Genomic DNA, 15,218 nt, shown 5'->3' on the forward strand with positions numbered 1-15,218 from the left:
GATAATCACAATTTCTAAACTTTTATAGAGGGGCAAAAGAAAATTACAAGAAATATTAGGGGTACGTTAGCAAATAAGAAAAAATTAATGGCATAGGAGGCCCAACACAGAGAAGCACAGAGGGCACCTTAAACTTGTCTTCTTTCTTCCCACTCTTTCTCAGTCTTGTCTATATTATAACCCTTCTGTTATGTAAGTTGTAAATACGATCATTATGTTCTGTTCTGTCCAATCCAATCTGTAATCTCTCTGTAGTGAGACTAAGGTATTAAACGACTAATACTATTTTGAGTCTCTTTCTTTTTCCCTCTTTTTGGATAATATGAATCTTATTGTGGGTTCAAAAACTAAAGATTGAATCTTTGGCTTAGTTTTCATTGATATCCAGATAGTTGGGGTGAAGATGCAAGGGTTTTCAGAGATAGGTGGGTCACAGGATTTGGCCCAACTTCTGTCCACCATGCACACTATCGAGCTTGCTTGTACTTCCATTCAGGTGTTAAAGTCTCTCTTGCTCTTTTTGGTTCTTGAAAAATTTAGAAAGATTGTTGATGATAATAGAAGAAACCCACTTTCACATTTGCCGAGAATTTGTATGAAAGATTGAACTTTTGAGAGTTGTTGATGTTCATCAAGAGAAACCCACAATCTTATTTTCTGTAATCATGTAAGAAAGATGAAAGAAGCGAAGAGAAATTTACGACCCGAAAATCCAAGTTGTTGGGAATCGGTGAATAAAAAAACAGGAAGAGTATTGAAGTTGAATACTCCCAAAAGGAAACGTTTTTATCACCCGTATCCACAAAAACTTTGAAACTATTTGGGATTTAGATATGATAATTGATTTTTACAAGTTACAAGCGTAAATTGCTCATGTGATGTTCTTCTGCATTGTAAAACATATGCATACAAAACAAGCACACATGAACCTAGTGAGCTATTTAATGTAGTCAAAGATTTTGTTGTTTTTGGCTATAGCTTAGGCTCATATATGACATTGTAGTATTTGTTGTTTCACATGTAAAAACTATACGAACACTTGTTTGTCATCCTTATGCAGATGCACATGAATCCAACTGAGGCTGAGGCAACTCTTTTGTCGCTGTCCCAGTCCCAACAGCCATATCAAGCTTGTAAATACATCCTTGGTAAGTTGATCTTGCACAAATGTTTGATGCGATGATATACTTCAATTTTATTTCTTTTGCACTAGATGATCATGTCACAGTTGGGCTGTAGAACATTTTTTATTTGGTAGTACAAAGATATAGAGTATGCATCTGCAGAGGATTTACATCTCATATAAGTTATTCCATGCAAATATGATTAGATTTAGTTTTAGTGCCAAGTGCAGCTCTTTTGAGTTGCCAATGCTGATAATGATATCTTATTCCAGAGAATTCCCAGGTGGCAAATGCAAGATTTCAAGCTGCAGCAGCAATTCGAGATGCAGCTATAAGAGAATGGAGTGTGCTTACTTCTGATGACAAGAGGAACTTGATAAGGTCATATCACAGTTAGATTAATTTTTTTCTTTAATTTTTGTTTTTAGAATAAACATGTCAGTTATTTTATTACTAGTTATACTATCAGTATGTAAATATATATCTGTCGTGTATCTTGGTTGGTTATGTGAGGAACAAAATGCACAAGTATAATTTTAGTAAACTAGTATTTGATTGAGATCCTTGCTTATGGCTCTATAAATAAATATTTTTTCTTGCAGTTTTTGTCTGTGCTATGTTATGCAGCATGCTAATTCTCCCGAGGGTTATGTTCAAGCAAAGGTTTCTTCTGTGGCTGCTCAACTATTGAAAAGGGGCTGGTAAGAATTTTAATATAAAGCATATATATCTTGTCGAGACAAGCCATTTTCTGGGCAGAGTGATAATGCATCGTGCTCTAAGCATTATTTGCTCCACAATTTCATGTGAGGTGTGATGGGGAACATGCATTTTTGGCTAAGTATCATTTTTCATATAAGCACAAGTAGATTGTTTATATAATTCTTGACCTTTGCTAGAGTAATTCTTGTTATCATTCATGTTTTGCATGTAGGCTTGATTTTGCAGCTGCCGAGAAGGAGTCATTTTTCTATCAGGTATTTACTTCTCTTTTATCTTTATGTTTGTCTATTGTAGTGTACATCATTAACAAATTGCTCAAGAACTATTTACTTGAGTCTTGATTTATTGTTCTTTAAATATTTATAATTGCTCAAATGAATTAATGGTTGCATCTTTGTTTATTTTTTTAAATAACCAATGCGCCTGTCCCATTCGTAAATGCATTACTAACTATAACAGTGACTACTCTGGTCTTCAAATTCTGTTCAATTTTCTTGTAGCCTTACCTTCAGTGTTTCTGCCTTCCATTTCTAACAATTTCAGAGATGCAGGTAAACCAAGCTGTTTCTGGAAGTCATGGCATAGATGTGCAATTTGCTGGAGTCAATTTCCTGGAATCTCTGGTATATGTCTTTCTTTGGAAACTTTCAAATGTCCTTTGCAAAGTGCTGAATTGCTTCTTAGATTATTTTATTTTTTTACTGGTTCAACATTGGTAGTTTTTGAACTAAGTATTTATTGTAATAGGTATCAGAATTTTCTCCTTCAACATCTAGTGCAATGGGCCTTCCTAGGGAGTTTCATGAGCAATGCCGAAGATCATTGGAGAAGGACCATTTGAAGGTTTCTCCACTGTTCCTTGATCATGTTTGCAACACATTTTGGGTGTTTATCGGTTTAGTGTTTATAATACTGAGACATTCTTTGCCCTTTTTCATCGTCTTCTATTGTACTAATAAAATAGACATTCTACTGCTGGGTACGAGATGCTGCTTTAAGTGTCACAAATAGAATAATCGAATCAGGCTCTGCAGTACCAGAGGTTAAAGTTTGTACTGCTGCAATTCGGCTTATGCTTCAAATTCTAAACTGGGATTTCTCAACAAACAGCAGTCGTGCAGCAATTAGTGCATTCTTGGTTGGAGTTAGGCAAGATGATTCATCTAAGAGGTCTGAGTGTAACTTGGTGCAGGTATCAAATTTGCTCTAGAATACCTTGTCTATAGTATGAACTTCATTTTTGTGAACAATGGCAAATGCAGCATACTGATTTATGAAACATTAAAATGCATGTGGGTATGAGCGAGGCATTGAGCTTTCCTAATAGATTACAGTAGGTTTTAACTGAGAACAACCTAATATTCATGTTGACATCATTGATATTATGTGGCACTATTAGACCTTTCAATCATTATGCTTAGAATTTACTTTTTCTTCTTGTTCTCTTCTATGTTGTTTAGCCTGGTCCTGCTTGGCGTGATGTTTTGGTTACTAGTGGTCATATTGGATGGCTCTTGAGCTTATATGAAGCATTGAGACAGAAGTTTTCATGTGAAGGTTACTGGCTGGATTGCCCTCTCGCTGTCTCTGCCCGAAAGTTAATTGTCCAGTTCTGCTCCATGACAGGAACAATATTTCCTTCCGGTACAGTTTCTCCTTGCCTACTTGATCATCAGTTTTTGTGAATTGATTTTTTGCATAGGATTTAGATGTTTACATACTTTCCTTGTATGGGAACATATCTGATGCAATCACTTGATAATTTTATCTGTCAACACTAAATAATTTCATTTGAATTTTTCTTTTGTTTTGTTAATGAATGTTGTTAAGAAACTATCATCACGATGTCAATATGTGCCAAGAAGTCAGCATGATGTTTTGAAAACTCAAGGTTAACTTATAAGTTTTGAAAGGAACTTCAACCTTTATAGTTAAGCCATGAAAAAAAAATACAGTTCTGAAATCTTTACTTGGTGTGTGTTCCTATTAAATTGAGATCCTTTATCAAAAAAGAGTAATTGTTAACTTAGTAACTTGTAAATGATTTAGATAATGTGCAAATGCATGAGCACCATCTGCTTCAATTGCTTTCTGGGATAATTCAGTGGATTGATCCTCCTGATGTTGTTTCAAAAGCAATAGAAAATGGAAAGAGTGAAAGGTTATATCTCTCACGACCATCTTTTACAATTATATCTATTATTCACCTCTATTTTTCAATTTCCCTCATAGTCATTTTGATGTTTCACTGTTCAGTGAGATGCTTGATGGTTGTCGTGGATTATTGTCTATTGCGACTGTTACAAATCCCTCTATGTTTGACCAGCTACTGAAATCAGTAAGGTTAGTGGCAGAGTGACTTATTATTAATTCATAATACTATTAAGGCAAATCATGTGCAGAGGAATGTCTCTATGCAACTATTATATCTGAATTCCGTCTTAAGAAACAATTTGTTTGGAAATTGGTTCATAATCTTGCTTCTATATTTAGGCCCTTTGGTACTCTGACCCTGCTATCCACCTTGATGAGTGAAGTTGTTAAGAACCTCATGACTAATAACTCTGAAGAGGAAACCTGGAGCTGGGAGGCGCGAGATATTTTATTAGATACTTGGACTGCCCTTCTTGTGGTATTTGTTTCTGATGCACTTTTTATTTTGTTTTTTATTATAAAAATTAGAGTGTATTTTGATCGAGAACTGGGCATAAACTTTAACAGTTTAACTGTCCTTCATTTATATTGTAAAGTTCAATGAAAAACAAGGAGAAGAGAACCTTTAACATAAATTAGCTATGTAATATTACAATAATTTCATTAGTTCAATCCATTTTTTAATCTGTTTATTCCAAGTTCTGAATACTTAGGTTCTCTCTACGCATTGCTTCTAATATTTTCTGTGTTTACTGTTTATATCCCACACTCGACAAATGTGGGATAATGCAGCTTTTTGTATAATGTCTTATCATTTTCAAAGTTCACTAAGAATGTTGTTTGCTTGGATTACCTTCATTCTAGGCTTTATCAGATTCCATAAGTGTGAGATGATACAGTTTAGTTTTACCGTATCTTATCAACATGAAAATTCACTAGGTTATTTTCTGCTTGGAGTGCTTAGGACCTTGTTGTATATTATTAGCAATCTTGTTATTTTAAATTTCTTTTATTAGAGTTTGATTGAATGGTCTGGATTTATCCATTTGCATTTTGCATCGTTTTCTTCCCTAACCTTTCAAATCAGTGGCCAACTGAGTTAATAAGTTTATGTCATCCTCTTCAGCCATTGAATAGGGATGGCGGAAATACATTGCTTCCATCTGAAGGGAGAATTGCTGCAGCCAATCTCTTTGCCTTGATTGTGGAGTCTGAGCTAACAGGTGATTTTGGCATGTCACTTTGTGCTATTTATTATCAATCTCAATTTTTCATCTTCTTGTATCATCACTAATGACAGCGAGTCCCTTTTTTATTTATAGTTGCTGCCGCATCAGCATTCAATGACGATGTAGATTCCAATTACCTTCAGGCTTCCATTTCTGGTACAGGAAAATGCCATGATTTCATTATGGCAATGATAATTTTTTTAGCAATTGTCGTATTAAAATAAGTTTAGATGATAATACTAGTGTAATGATTGAAATAATTACCATATCATCTTGATCCATCTTGTTGGCTTTAATTTTTATTGTTTAATGATTGCAGCCATGGATGAAAGATTGAGCTCTTATGCTCTCATTGCAAGAGCAGCAATTGATGTCACAATCCCTTTCCTCACTAGGCTCTTCTCTGAGCGCTTTGCACGGCTTACTAAGGTGTTCTTTACTTTTGACTTCTGAAGTTCGGTACCATGATTGGTACTGAGTTTTTATCTACTCTGTTCCTGTTAAATCTATACAGCTATTGTATTTATTTCCCAAGATCACTGGCTACTTGCTTTGTCATTAATGCACAGGGAGTTTACTGTTTGTACTTAGAAATCACAAATGTGCTGCTTGGAGGCTATCTTATTCTTTTAGTGTCTTTTATTTTGCTCTTATTTTTGAAAGACATAAGCTGAGTTTATTCCCAGTTGCTTATTCCTCAAGCCATTACTTATTTGTAGGGCAGGGGCATTGTTGATCAAACTGAAACTCTGGAAGAAATATACTCATTGTTACTAATCACCGGCCATGTAATCTCTGATGAAGGGGATGGAGAAACGCCATTGGTAATTTGCTAATCCCTCAGGATTTTAATTTTTTCGCTTATCTTCTCAGTTCGGTTATTCTACTTTTTGGTACGTGCGACGACATTGTTTCTTTATAACTCATCTTATTTTAACTGCATTATTTTTTTTCATTATTAATGTTTTTGTTCATCTTCTCTTTTTCAATTGTTTCTTTCCCACGTTATCCAAGGTGGGCTGTCAGTGCTACACGTATCTCCAGATTTTGTCTGATTTTTTGCTTACATATCTCCAGATTCCAAATGCTATACAAACCCATTTTTCTGATATTGCCGAGGCAGAGCAGCATCCTATTATTATACTTAGCAGGTAAAGTGTTGTGTCTCTCTGTCAGCAGCATGCTATATTTTCTCTGCTAACTAGGATTCTAGAGTAATAGATCCTAGCTACGTTTTCTTGGTTCACCCTTTCGAAAAAACAATGAATAACAAGGTTGCACAGCCATAATGATCAAGCTTAAGATTGTTTAAATTCTTGAGCTCTTGTCTGGCTTTGCAATACTTAGGCATTTACTGGTGCATCTCCACGTCTTTCTTTTGGAAATTCTCTGCATTACCTTTTCCAAGAATTTGGCATGTTGGCCTAATTTTATCAAATCTTGTTCGTATTACATATCCATGAAAGCAAAGCAAATCTACACTTTTAGTATTTGCTTCTCAGCTAATGATCATTTTATTTATTTTATTTTTATCCAGCACAATTGTAAAATTTGCCGAGCAGAGTTTAAATCCAGAAATAAGAGCCTCAGTGTTCAGTCCTCGACTAATGGAGGTACTACATAGAATTTCATATATTTGAGCTGGCCATTTTTTTTATATATATATATATATATATATATATTTTCATCTTACCCAGTGTGTTGTTATGTTGGGTAAAGTCCATACATGGTAACTTTTCAGAATTTTATCTAGCAGAAACCTATTGCTAAAACCATGGGTCCTTAGCTACTGAGAAAATTGAAAGATTGTGGTATCATGAATCTTTGGACAAATAATATACTCTCCTCCATTAGCTTCTAGCTTCTACTTTGAGCTTTTGTCACATTTACGCTAGAATGGAGATATTCTGGGTAACATGAGTTTTATGTTTATGCTGGTTGTGTAGACATGATATTCTGCATTTTATATTCTTACTATATTTAAAATGAAGTGTCTATTCTATATAAATTTACTTCTTGAATGATGCTACGAGTTTAGATGCATCATGCATGAACCTATGCTTTGTGCAGGCTGTTATATGGTTCCTTGGAAGATGGTCTTGCACATATATAATGCCACCTGGAGAAAATACAGATCCAAACTCCAACAAAGTTTTGGTGACCTTTTTTGGGCTACATAATCAAGGACAACTTGTGCTTGACATTATTATTCGCATATCCCTAGCAGCACTAGTTACATATCCTGGAGAGAAAGATCTGCAGGTTTGTGTTAAAACTTAAAACATATTTTTCTATTACTTCATTCTCTTAAAGTCTTAGATGAGAATACCAACATTTGTTATACTTGTATGTTTGTTTTGGTGCTGTTTCAACTAGACTTTTATGTATGCACTCTTACATGTATGCATACGCAGACTTGAAATTACTTTAAAGCAATATGATTGTGTATTGCGGGTGTCATGCTTTTGTGCTTATTTGTCAGGCGCTCACTTGTTACCAACTACTTCATTCACTTGTTCAGCGGAAACATATTTGTGCGCATCTTGTTCAACTGGTGAGTCACTCATTTGCTGACTGTCAAAATGCCTTATTATTCTATCAGAAAGAAAGAAAAAAAATTGGATTTACCTTGTTCCACCTTTTAGTTTCTATTAAATAGAAAATAGGAAACAATTAGACATTTGATAGCATAAATCATAGAAGAAATTTTTTAACGGTTATTTTGTCTATAAACTTTTCTAAGGCATGGTTCTTCCTTATAAGATCTTTCTTGCCAATTTGATTTAAAGATTTAGATGATCTTGAGTCTGGGTAGGGTCCTGTTGCCATTTCAGTTTGTTCTGGATCTTCTGATGTTTTACAATGTAATAACATGAATTATATCTATGATTAGACATATAAACTTATATAGGGGCTGTCATGGAAAGAAAAAAAAATCAGTATTGGTAGGGAAATCAATTTTGACCCTTTGATTTCTCAATCTAATAGCCACAACTAATCACTTTTCATACAAAAATATTTGTTCCTATTGACAAGGTATTAATATAAGTTTTTTTTTAATATGTGATTGAAAAGGCTCCCATATTTAACCTTTAAATCTCGAAAGCTTAAAACTTCTGTGAACTAGAGCTTTTCAAGATGAACAAGCTTTTCATGCTTATTTGTTTTATTTTCATGAAAACAAGGATGTATGCTGTGCTGATCTTTGTTGATAATTTACATTAATCACCCTGTCACAGGATTCGTGGCGTGACCTAGCAAGTGCTTTTGCTAATGATAAGACACTCCTACTTTTAAACACAGTTCACCAGGTAGGACATGATATGCCTTGACTTGTACTTGTACTTGCTCAATTGTTCTCTTTGTTTATGGACAGACTTTCTCCTCCTTTTCAGCGATCACTTGCTCAAACACTTGTTCGCTCAGCATCTGGCTTGAATAATCTGGAGTCATCAAACCAGTAAGTTTTTTATTTTTTAAACTATTAAATTTTATCTTGCCAAAGGGTAGATTTTATTATATCGTAGATATTAATGTATGTGTACTATTTCTTTAAAGGTACGTAAGGAATCTCATGGGTCATATGACAACATATTTTGTGGAACTTTCAACAAAGAACGACTTCAAAAGTGTTGCTCAACAACCAGATATAATTCATTCGGTGAGGATAAAACTAAAAGATTTGAAATAAGTTCATTAGTTATTTCTTATGCAAGAATAACATAACATTCAGCATCCTTTAGGTCAGTTGCTTGTTGGAGCGGCTTCGTGGAGCAGCTAATGCCTCAGAACCTCGAACACAAAAAGCAATCTATGAGTTGGGATTCTCTGTAATGAATCCTATTTTGGTATTGCTTGATGTTTACAAACATGAGGTAGTATTTGCACCATGAAAACTGTTTCTCTTGTGCAACTTTCTTTATTCATGGAAGTTGCATTGAATTTTTCAGTTCTTTTTCTTTGATCTTTGTACACATCATTATTAATGCTCGAATCCTAAATAATTTGTTTGATTAGTTAGGCTCATGGTTTGTTAATTTTGCATTCAAACTTAATTGGACCTACTTTGTAATATGTTTGAATTTCTTGTCTCCTAAAAGATTGAAGGATTCAGCAGGACTGATCTTAAACATATAATGTTTATTAGTTAATTGAGTGACATATTTGGAATTGGCATTCACATGGATTCATAGCCATCTGATAATCATAAGATATAATGTGACAAAAAACAGTTTTTTTTATTATTATTATTACTCCTAAAGATATATATATATATATATATATATATGAAACCACAGGGATCCACTTATTTGCACTTATCTTTTATTTCTGATTAGTCTGCAGTTGTTTATCTGCTACTCAAGTTTGTTGTTGATTGGGTGGATGGACAAATAAGCTATCTAGAGGCTCAAGAAACTGTTGCTGTAGTTAACTTCTGCACAAATTTGATTAAACTTTACTCGTCACACAATATTGGCAAGGTATTTTTCCTCTTTTATCTTCTGAATATTATTTGAAGAAAGCGTCCATTACAATAGTATACATTACAAAAAGAAAAGAAAGAAGAAAAAAAACTGGTCAGGGATCCCATCCTAGATAGTCTCAATTCTGAACTCGTAACTTATTCAAATGCTATCATTACTGGACAGATTTGTGTATCTCATTTAGCTCTTTGTTATTCTAGATATCAATAAGTCTTTCAAGCAGCTTGCTTAGTGAAGCAAAAACTGACAAATACAAGGATTTACGTGCTCTTCTTCAACTCCTTTCCAATCTTTGTTCGAGAGATCTAGTATGCCTTCCTTGTTTGCACTTAAAAGATTGTCATACCTTCCAACTTCTACTGAACTTAATGCTAAACATTCCATTGCAGGTTGACTTTTCTTCTGATTCCGTCGAGTCACCTGGCACAAATATATCTCAGGTAATTAAGATGTCAACAAATACTGTATAATATAGAGAATGGACTGTCTTAGCACTGATGCATTGGTGTTTTGCAGGTTGTATACTTTGGTCTTCACATTGTTACACCTTTGATAACTTTAGACCTGCTGAAATATCCCAAGCTGTGTTATGATGTAAGATTTGATAGTATTTTGTTACGACAACGATGATGATTTTAATTCCATGGTGACAATCTGTTAATCTTTTTCCGAATGCATTCTTGTGCAGTATTTTTCGCTTCTATCACATTTGCTGGAGGTTTATCCAGAGACAGTTGCAAACCTAAACAAGGAGGCCTTTTCACATGTAATTGGAACTATTGAATTTGGTCTTCACCATCAGGTACATGATTTTTCATCCATTGTTATTGGATTAACCAAGACAATGCCTTGTATTTATGAAAATTCTTATGTTTCTAAGGTTCTTGTTTGGTCTAGAAAATAATAATCTGGTTCCTTTAATATCTGCTAGGATTCAGAAGTGATTGATATGTGTCTGAGATCTTTGAGAGCTGTTGCTTCATATCACTTTGTGGAAACAAATGGGGGTAGACTCGGTCTTGGCTCTCATGCTGCTGAAGGCATTTTAGGCCAATTCCTTCGTTCGTTGCTACAGTTACTCATTTTCGAGGATTACAGGTAAGCTTTCAGCACCTTATTCAGATGCACCAATTCTTGCTTCTTTTGCTATTACCAACTACATCTTTGTTTGTGACTTCAGCCCGGACCTGATCAGCAGCGCGGCTGACGCACTTCTTCCGCTGTTACTATGCGAACAAACCCTCTACCAGGTACCCTTAATTATCCGTTTTGAGTTATCCTCATTTTTTTTCCATATTGAAATATATGGTTTTCTGAGTTGGTATGATTTTGGCTTTCAGAGACTTGGCCATGAGTTAATAGAGAGGCAGTCAAATCCAACATTTAAATCAAGACTGGCTAATGCATTGCATTCTTTAACTAGTGCAAATCAGCTCTCGTCGACCCTCGAACGTAAGAACTTTCATATTTTCAGGAAAAATTTAAACAGTTTCCTGATAGAAGTTCGAGGATTTTTGCAAACAAAATAATATGCTTCACAAAATGCTCGGTCGTTGTGTAAAATCTTGAGAAAAATATGGAGGGAATTTTATCCCTATTCATTTTGTTCTTTAGTTTTTGTAATGCAATGTACAAAAATTTTTGGGGAGAAAAGGATAGAGCTGTAGTAGGCCATTTGCTTTGCTCAAATTCATGATTGTGAATAATTCAAGTGATTGCATTTGTATTTGACTAGTTGCAATTAATCAACCAAGAAGGTTTTCATCGTTTCGCTCTAATCCAATTCCTCTATTTTGTGGAGTCATGATTCAATTCTTTTTATTCAAAATTGACAAGGAAATTTCTTACTGAAATGTATGATTTTCATTCATTAAATTTGTCGACGACATAACCGGTTTCACAGAACAATACTATGACCATTTCAATACAATGAAAATGAAAATTAAAGTTAAATAAGTTTAATGAAGTTTACAACTTGGTAATTGGTAAATTTATTACTTGTGTAATATGCTCTTCTTGGAAAGCTTTGGCCTCTTTTGGGTATGGTGCTGCCACAAATCAAGATATAAGATGAAATGAGTGAATTGGTCATTGAACAAACCAACCAAGGGGTCAAATAAGAACAATTCTGAACACAAAATAAAGAGTACAAAACACCTCTTAATATTATATTTATATATGTACATTACCTTGTGTCTCTCTAGGGCATCGTAGTCTGTTCTCTCCTTCCAGTTGCTTTTGCGAAGCTTGATTGGTCTATTACCCACGTATTTACCTGGAATGAAACACCAATATTGTAAAATGCACAAAGCTCAAAACAAAATAATGAACACTGTAATTTTCAATATTATATATAAAAGTTCGTGTGATCCAATTTCATGTGGTTAGTGGCAACCCACAAACTTTATTTTTTTATAGAATATTACCAAAAAAGTAATAATAAAAAACCTCATTTGTGTGCTGAGAATGACAAAACAAAACCAGATGGTAAAAACTAAGAATTTTCCTATACAAGGTTACCTTGTGTAAATCCTTTATCATTTCTTTCAGATAATAATAATAAATCCATTTAGTGCAGTATTTATCTTTCATTGTATATTTTCTTTTCTTTTTCTACATGAAGAAGATAGCCAGGACAAAAAAAAAAAAAAAAAAAAGAATTTCTCACCATTCATTTCTTTCAGCGCTGCAGCAAGGTCGGTGGGGTTAGCAAAGCTAACAAATCCATAGCCCTTGGTTTTTCCAGTTCTCTTGTCTCTAACAACCTAAAAATGGTGTAGAACATAATGATTACTTTTAAATTTGAAATAAAGTGAATGGCATACGAACAGATATGAACATAATAAGAATTTAGGATTGCATGCCAAAATTTCAAACACCAAAATCCAGCCGATATGAGCTAAACTACGCTACACCAAGATAATTACAGCACTTTGCTCATAACAAGAACAGGAAACAAAATGCATGAGAAATACAACCAAGAGACTAGAGTACCATATCCATTGTCACGATCATGGTAATGATAATAACAATGATTTCAAAAGTAAAATTTTGGTCACAAAATCCACATCCTTTTGGTCATATCTTCAAAAAGTACTAATTACCAACGATGTTGTACTCATAAGTACTCTAGTATTTAATTTGATATGAAACTCGCCATTCAAGTATTAGCATATGTGCTACCTAAAATTGGTGAATTTTCACAATCCATCATCCATGGCATACCCAAAATATTTGTCATTTCAATCAATATCTTGAGTATTTAGAACATTAATCAAAATTTTCTTCATACTTTTTGCTTCTTTTTTTATTACTTTTTGTTCTTAAGTCTTTTTCTTTTTTAATAAAGGAACAGAATTCTAATCTAATAAACCTAAATAACATTTTAAACATTACACCTATTGATAGAAATCACAAGAATAAACTTAAAAATAAATGAACTTTTAGTACATTAAAAATGCATACCACAAAAACATTTGTATTTCCAAAATTTGCATAGTTAAAGATATTCAAAGGCTTGATATAATTTTGTAAATTGTAGACAATACCTACCTAAAAAATACAAAGCATTGATTGCTCTATGGGCTTCAAATAAAAATCTGAAGAGGAAATGCACAAAGTTCATACCAAGAAAAAATTGTCAAATAAAGAACTGCATGAAGGAAATAATATACAATAGATACTTACTTTAGCCATGTTAAAAGAAGGAAATCGGGAAAATGCCTTCGAAAGAACATCATCATTCACCTCGTTTCCAAGATCACCACAGAACAAGCGATAATCATCTGCAACAACCCAATGGCAATAAAAAGAAATATGAGAAGCAATAAGACAAAACTCATGAAAAGTGGTAGCAAATAAACTAAGGTGCACCTTGTTCAAAAACATCCACAATAGTCCAAATGGTTTTCCCTAAACAAGTGACATTTCAACAAAGCTATTGAATTAAAAAAACTAAAAATATTTAACAAGTCTTGTGCTTTCAAGTCTACTAATCCTGGCTATATTTCAGTGCAAAAAGCTTGGTCAGTACAAAATTTTTACACCACAAGTATTCTAAATGATCAGTTAACTCCATACCTACTGTAAGTTCGTGGGGGTAACAAGGATTAAGATCCCATTAGTATGACAATGTGGATGAGCCAAAATAGAAGTATTTGTATCAACTAGGGATTGATTAATTCGTGTGAAGTCATTTCTAGCTCGAGTAAAGTCATTTCTTTCACTATTATCAATCTAACAACTCTAATAAATTAATAATGCAAGAAGTAAACAGACACAAAAAAACAAAATAAACATACTTTCTGGCCATTCAGCAAGCGTTGGATCCTCCCAACTCAGCCCAGCAGCTTTACGGGGAACAGATTTCTTCTTAGCTTCTGCTTTGTGCTCGATTTCGCTGTTCGCAAGGGCAGCTTTTACGCTTTCAAGAGCTTCTGGTGTAATTGTCTGAGCATCCCTTTGAAATAATTGCTGGGCCTATCCATTATCACAAACCCAACTATATATAAGCACGACAATTCCAGCACATATCCGATCAAATTGAACCAATATAGTAGTGTTGTTTTCAAATCCAACCCATTAAAAAGAAAACAGAAAACCCTCAATTCATGTTCTAATTGAAAACGCTGGTAATAAATACGTAGAGATAGATATAGGCTTTGATGCAAACCTGCTGGTACTGAGGCAAGGAGTAAACACCGGCGACGGGAGCGGGGGCTGGATATACGGGCGCAACGACCGGCGGCTGCGGAATTGGAACCGGGGCAGGTTGAGGCGCCACGGCGGCGTAAGGTGCGGGGTATTGGGAGACAGTCTGAGGTTGCTGGAGGTGAAAGGGTAAGGGGAAATAGGCGGAGCCATTGGCATAGGTGTACTGGGAAGAGGCCGCGGCAGCAGCGGCGGCGGATGAAGGAGCTGCCGAAGACGAGTGACTCGCCATTGAAGGCGAATATGGAGAGAAATCTACAGAGACAATAGGATTGGGAATTCTAGGGTTTCACAGATTTTGAGAGAAAACGAATTCGTTCCGAGAGAGAGATATTATCGATCTTTAGAAACTTAATTTGGAACTTGGATTGGGATTTGTATTCCAGAAAATTCACTAAATCACTTCCCTACGAGACTTTTTTTTATTTCTCTTCAGTCTTCGTCTCTTATTTATTTATTTGAAAGGACCTCATATTTATTTATTTACTTTAGGTATTTGCTACTTTGACCATACCATTTATATTATATTATGTTCCTCAAATTTTAATTTTAACAATTTAAATCCTTTTATTGATTTTCTCTGACTTTGTTTGAACATCAATTTTATTATACTAAAATTATAAAAGAAAAAGTGGGAAAATATTAAATAAATATTTTCTTAAAATGTTATAATAATTTTTTAAATAAATTTATAAAATTACACTAAATTGAATCCTCATATTTAAAAAAAAAAAAAATCATATAAAAAATTTAACATCTCTTATCTCAAAAACACCAAAGAGATCTTAAATAAA

The 15,218-nt window shown here is 34.1% G+C and overlaps 2 protein-coding genes across 6 annotated transcripts; one reads left to right on the forward strand and one right to left on the reverse strand.

Annotated features, from left to right (window-relative positions):
- The first annotated feature begins 127 nt into the window (after window positions 1–127).
- On the forward strand, window positions 128–11,480 carry LOC133790677 (uncharacterized). Of its 4 annotated transcripts, none has more exons than XM_062228407.1 (33): window positions 128–265; window positions 372–496; window positions 1,061–1,148; window positions 1,397–1,505; window positions 1,727–1,825; window positions 2,059–2,101; window positions 2,399–2,470; window positions 2,595–2,690; window positions 2,812–3,039; window positions 3,308–3,491; window positions 3,897–4,008; window positions 4,104–4,190; window positions 4,341–4,479; window positions 5,128–5,224; window positions 5,324–5,386; window positions 5,550–5,659; window positions 5,950–6,054; window positions 6,308–6,381; window positions 6,768–6,843; window positions 7,301–7,492; window positions 7,713–7,784; window positions 8,470–8,541; window positions 8,626–8,690; window positions 8,789–8,891; window positions 8,974–9,105; window positions 9,568–9,711; window positions 9,915–10,022; window positions 10,104–10,154; window positions 10,231–10,308; window positions 10,403–10,516; window positions 10,646–10,812; window positions 10,895–10,964; window positions 11,055–11,480. In XM_062228407.1, the coding sequence occupies exons 2-33, from the start codon at window positions 404–406 to the stop codon at window positions 11,241–11,243; spliced, it is 3,432 nt and encodes a 1,143-aa protein (XP_062084391.1). In that variant the 5' UTR covers window positions 128–265; window positions 372–403; the 3' UTR covers window positions 11,244–11,480. The 4 variants fall into 4 exon arrangements, 3 of the variants coding, with proteins under 3 accessions (XP_062084391.1, XP_062084392.1, XP_062084394.1); XM_062228408.1 differs by having other exon boundaries at window positions 389–496; XR_009874060.1 differs by lacking the exons at window positions 10,104–10,154; window positions 10,231–10,308; window positions 10,403–10,516; ... (1 more) ...; window positions 10,895–10,964; window positions 11,055–11,480 and having other exon boundaries at window positions 9,575–9,711.
- Window positions 11,481–11,554: 74 nt separating this feature from the next.
- On the reverse strand, window positions 11,555–14,815 carry LOC133790679 (uncharacterized). Of its 2 annotated transcripts, XM_062228412.1 has the most exons (6): window positions 14,387–14,809; window positions 14,016–14,193; window positions 13,402–13,499; window positions 12,383–12,479; window positions 11,904–11,989; window positions 11,555–11,762 (listed from the first exon to the last, which is right to left on the reverse strand). In XM_062228412.1, the coding sequence occupies exons 1-6, from the start codon at window positions 14,654–14,656 to the stop codon at window positions 11,709–11,711; spliced, it is 783 nt and encodes a 260-aa protein (XP_062084396.1). In that variant the 5' UTR covers window positions 14,657–14,809; the 3' UTR covers window positions 11,555–11,708. The 2 variants fall into 2 exon arrangements, with proteins under 2 accessions (XP_062084396.1, XP_062084397.1); XM_062228413.1 differs by lacking the exons at window positions 11,555–11,762; window positions 11,904–11,989 and adding an exon at window positions 13,267–13,313 and having other exon boundaries at window positions 12,381–12,479; window positions 14,387–14,815.
- Between the last annotated feature and the right edge of the window lie 403 nt (window positions 14,816–15,218).

Source organism: Humulus lupulus, chromosome 7, assembly GCF_963169125.1.
Source record: "Humulus lupulus chromosome 7, drHumLupu1.1, whole genome shotgun sequence".
NCBI lineage: Eukaryota > Viridiplantae > Streptophyta > Magnoliopsida > Rosales > Cannabaceae > Humulus > Humulus lupulus.

Coding starts and splice junctions, on each gene's coding strand:
- LOC133790679 (XM_062228412.1), bottom strand. CDS start 14,656: ATGGCGAGTCACTCGTCTTCGGCAGCTCCTTCATCCGCCGCCGCTGCT. Junction 14,194..14,386: donor CCTTGCCTCAGTACCAGCAG/GTTTGCATCAAA, acceptor GATAATGGATAG/GCCCAGCAATTATTTCAAAG. Junction 12,480..13,401: donor CTTCTTTTAACATGGCTAAA/GTAAGTATCTAT, acceptor CACCATTTTTAG/GTTGTTAGAGACAAGAGAAC.
- LOC133790677 (XM_062228407.1), top strand. CDS start 404: ATGCAAGGGTTTTCAGAGATAGGTGGGTCACAGGATTTGGCCCAACTT. Junction 4,009..4,103: donor GAAAATGGAAAGAGTGAAAG/GTTATATCTCTC, acceptor TTCACTGTTCAG/TGAGATGCTTGATGGTTGTC. Junction 10,309..10,402: donor ATCCCAAGCTGTGTTATGAT/GTAAGATTTGAT, acceptor ATTCTTGTGCAG/TATTTTTCGCTTCTATCACA.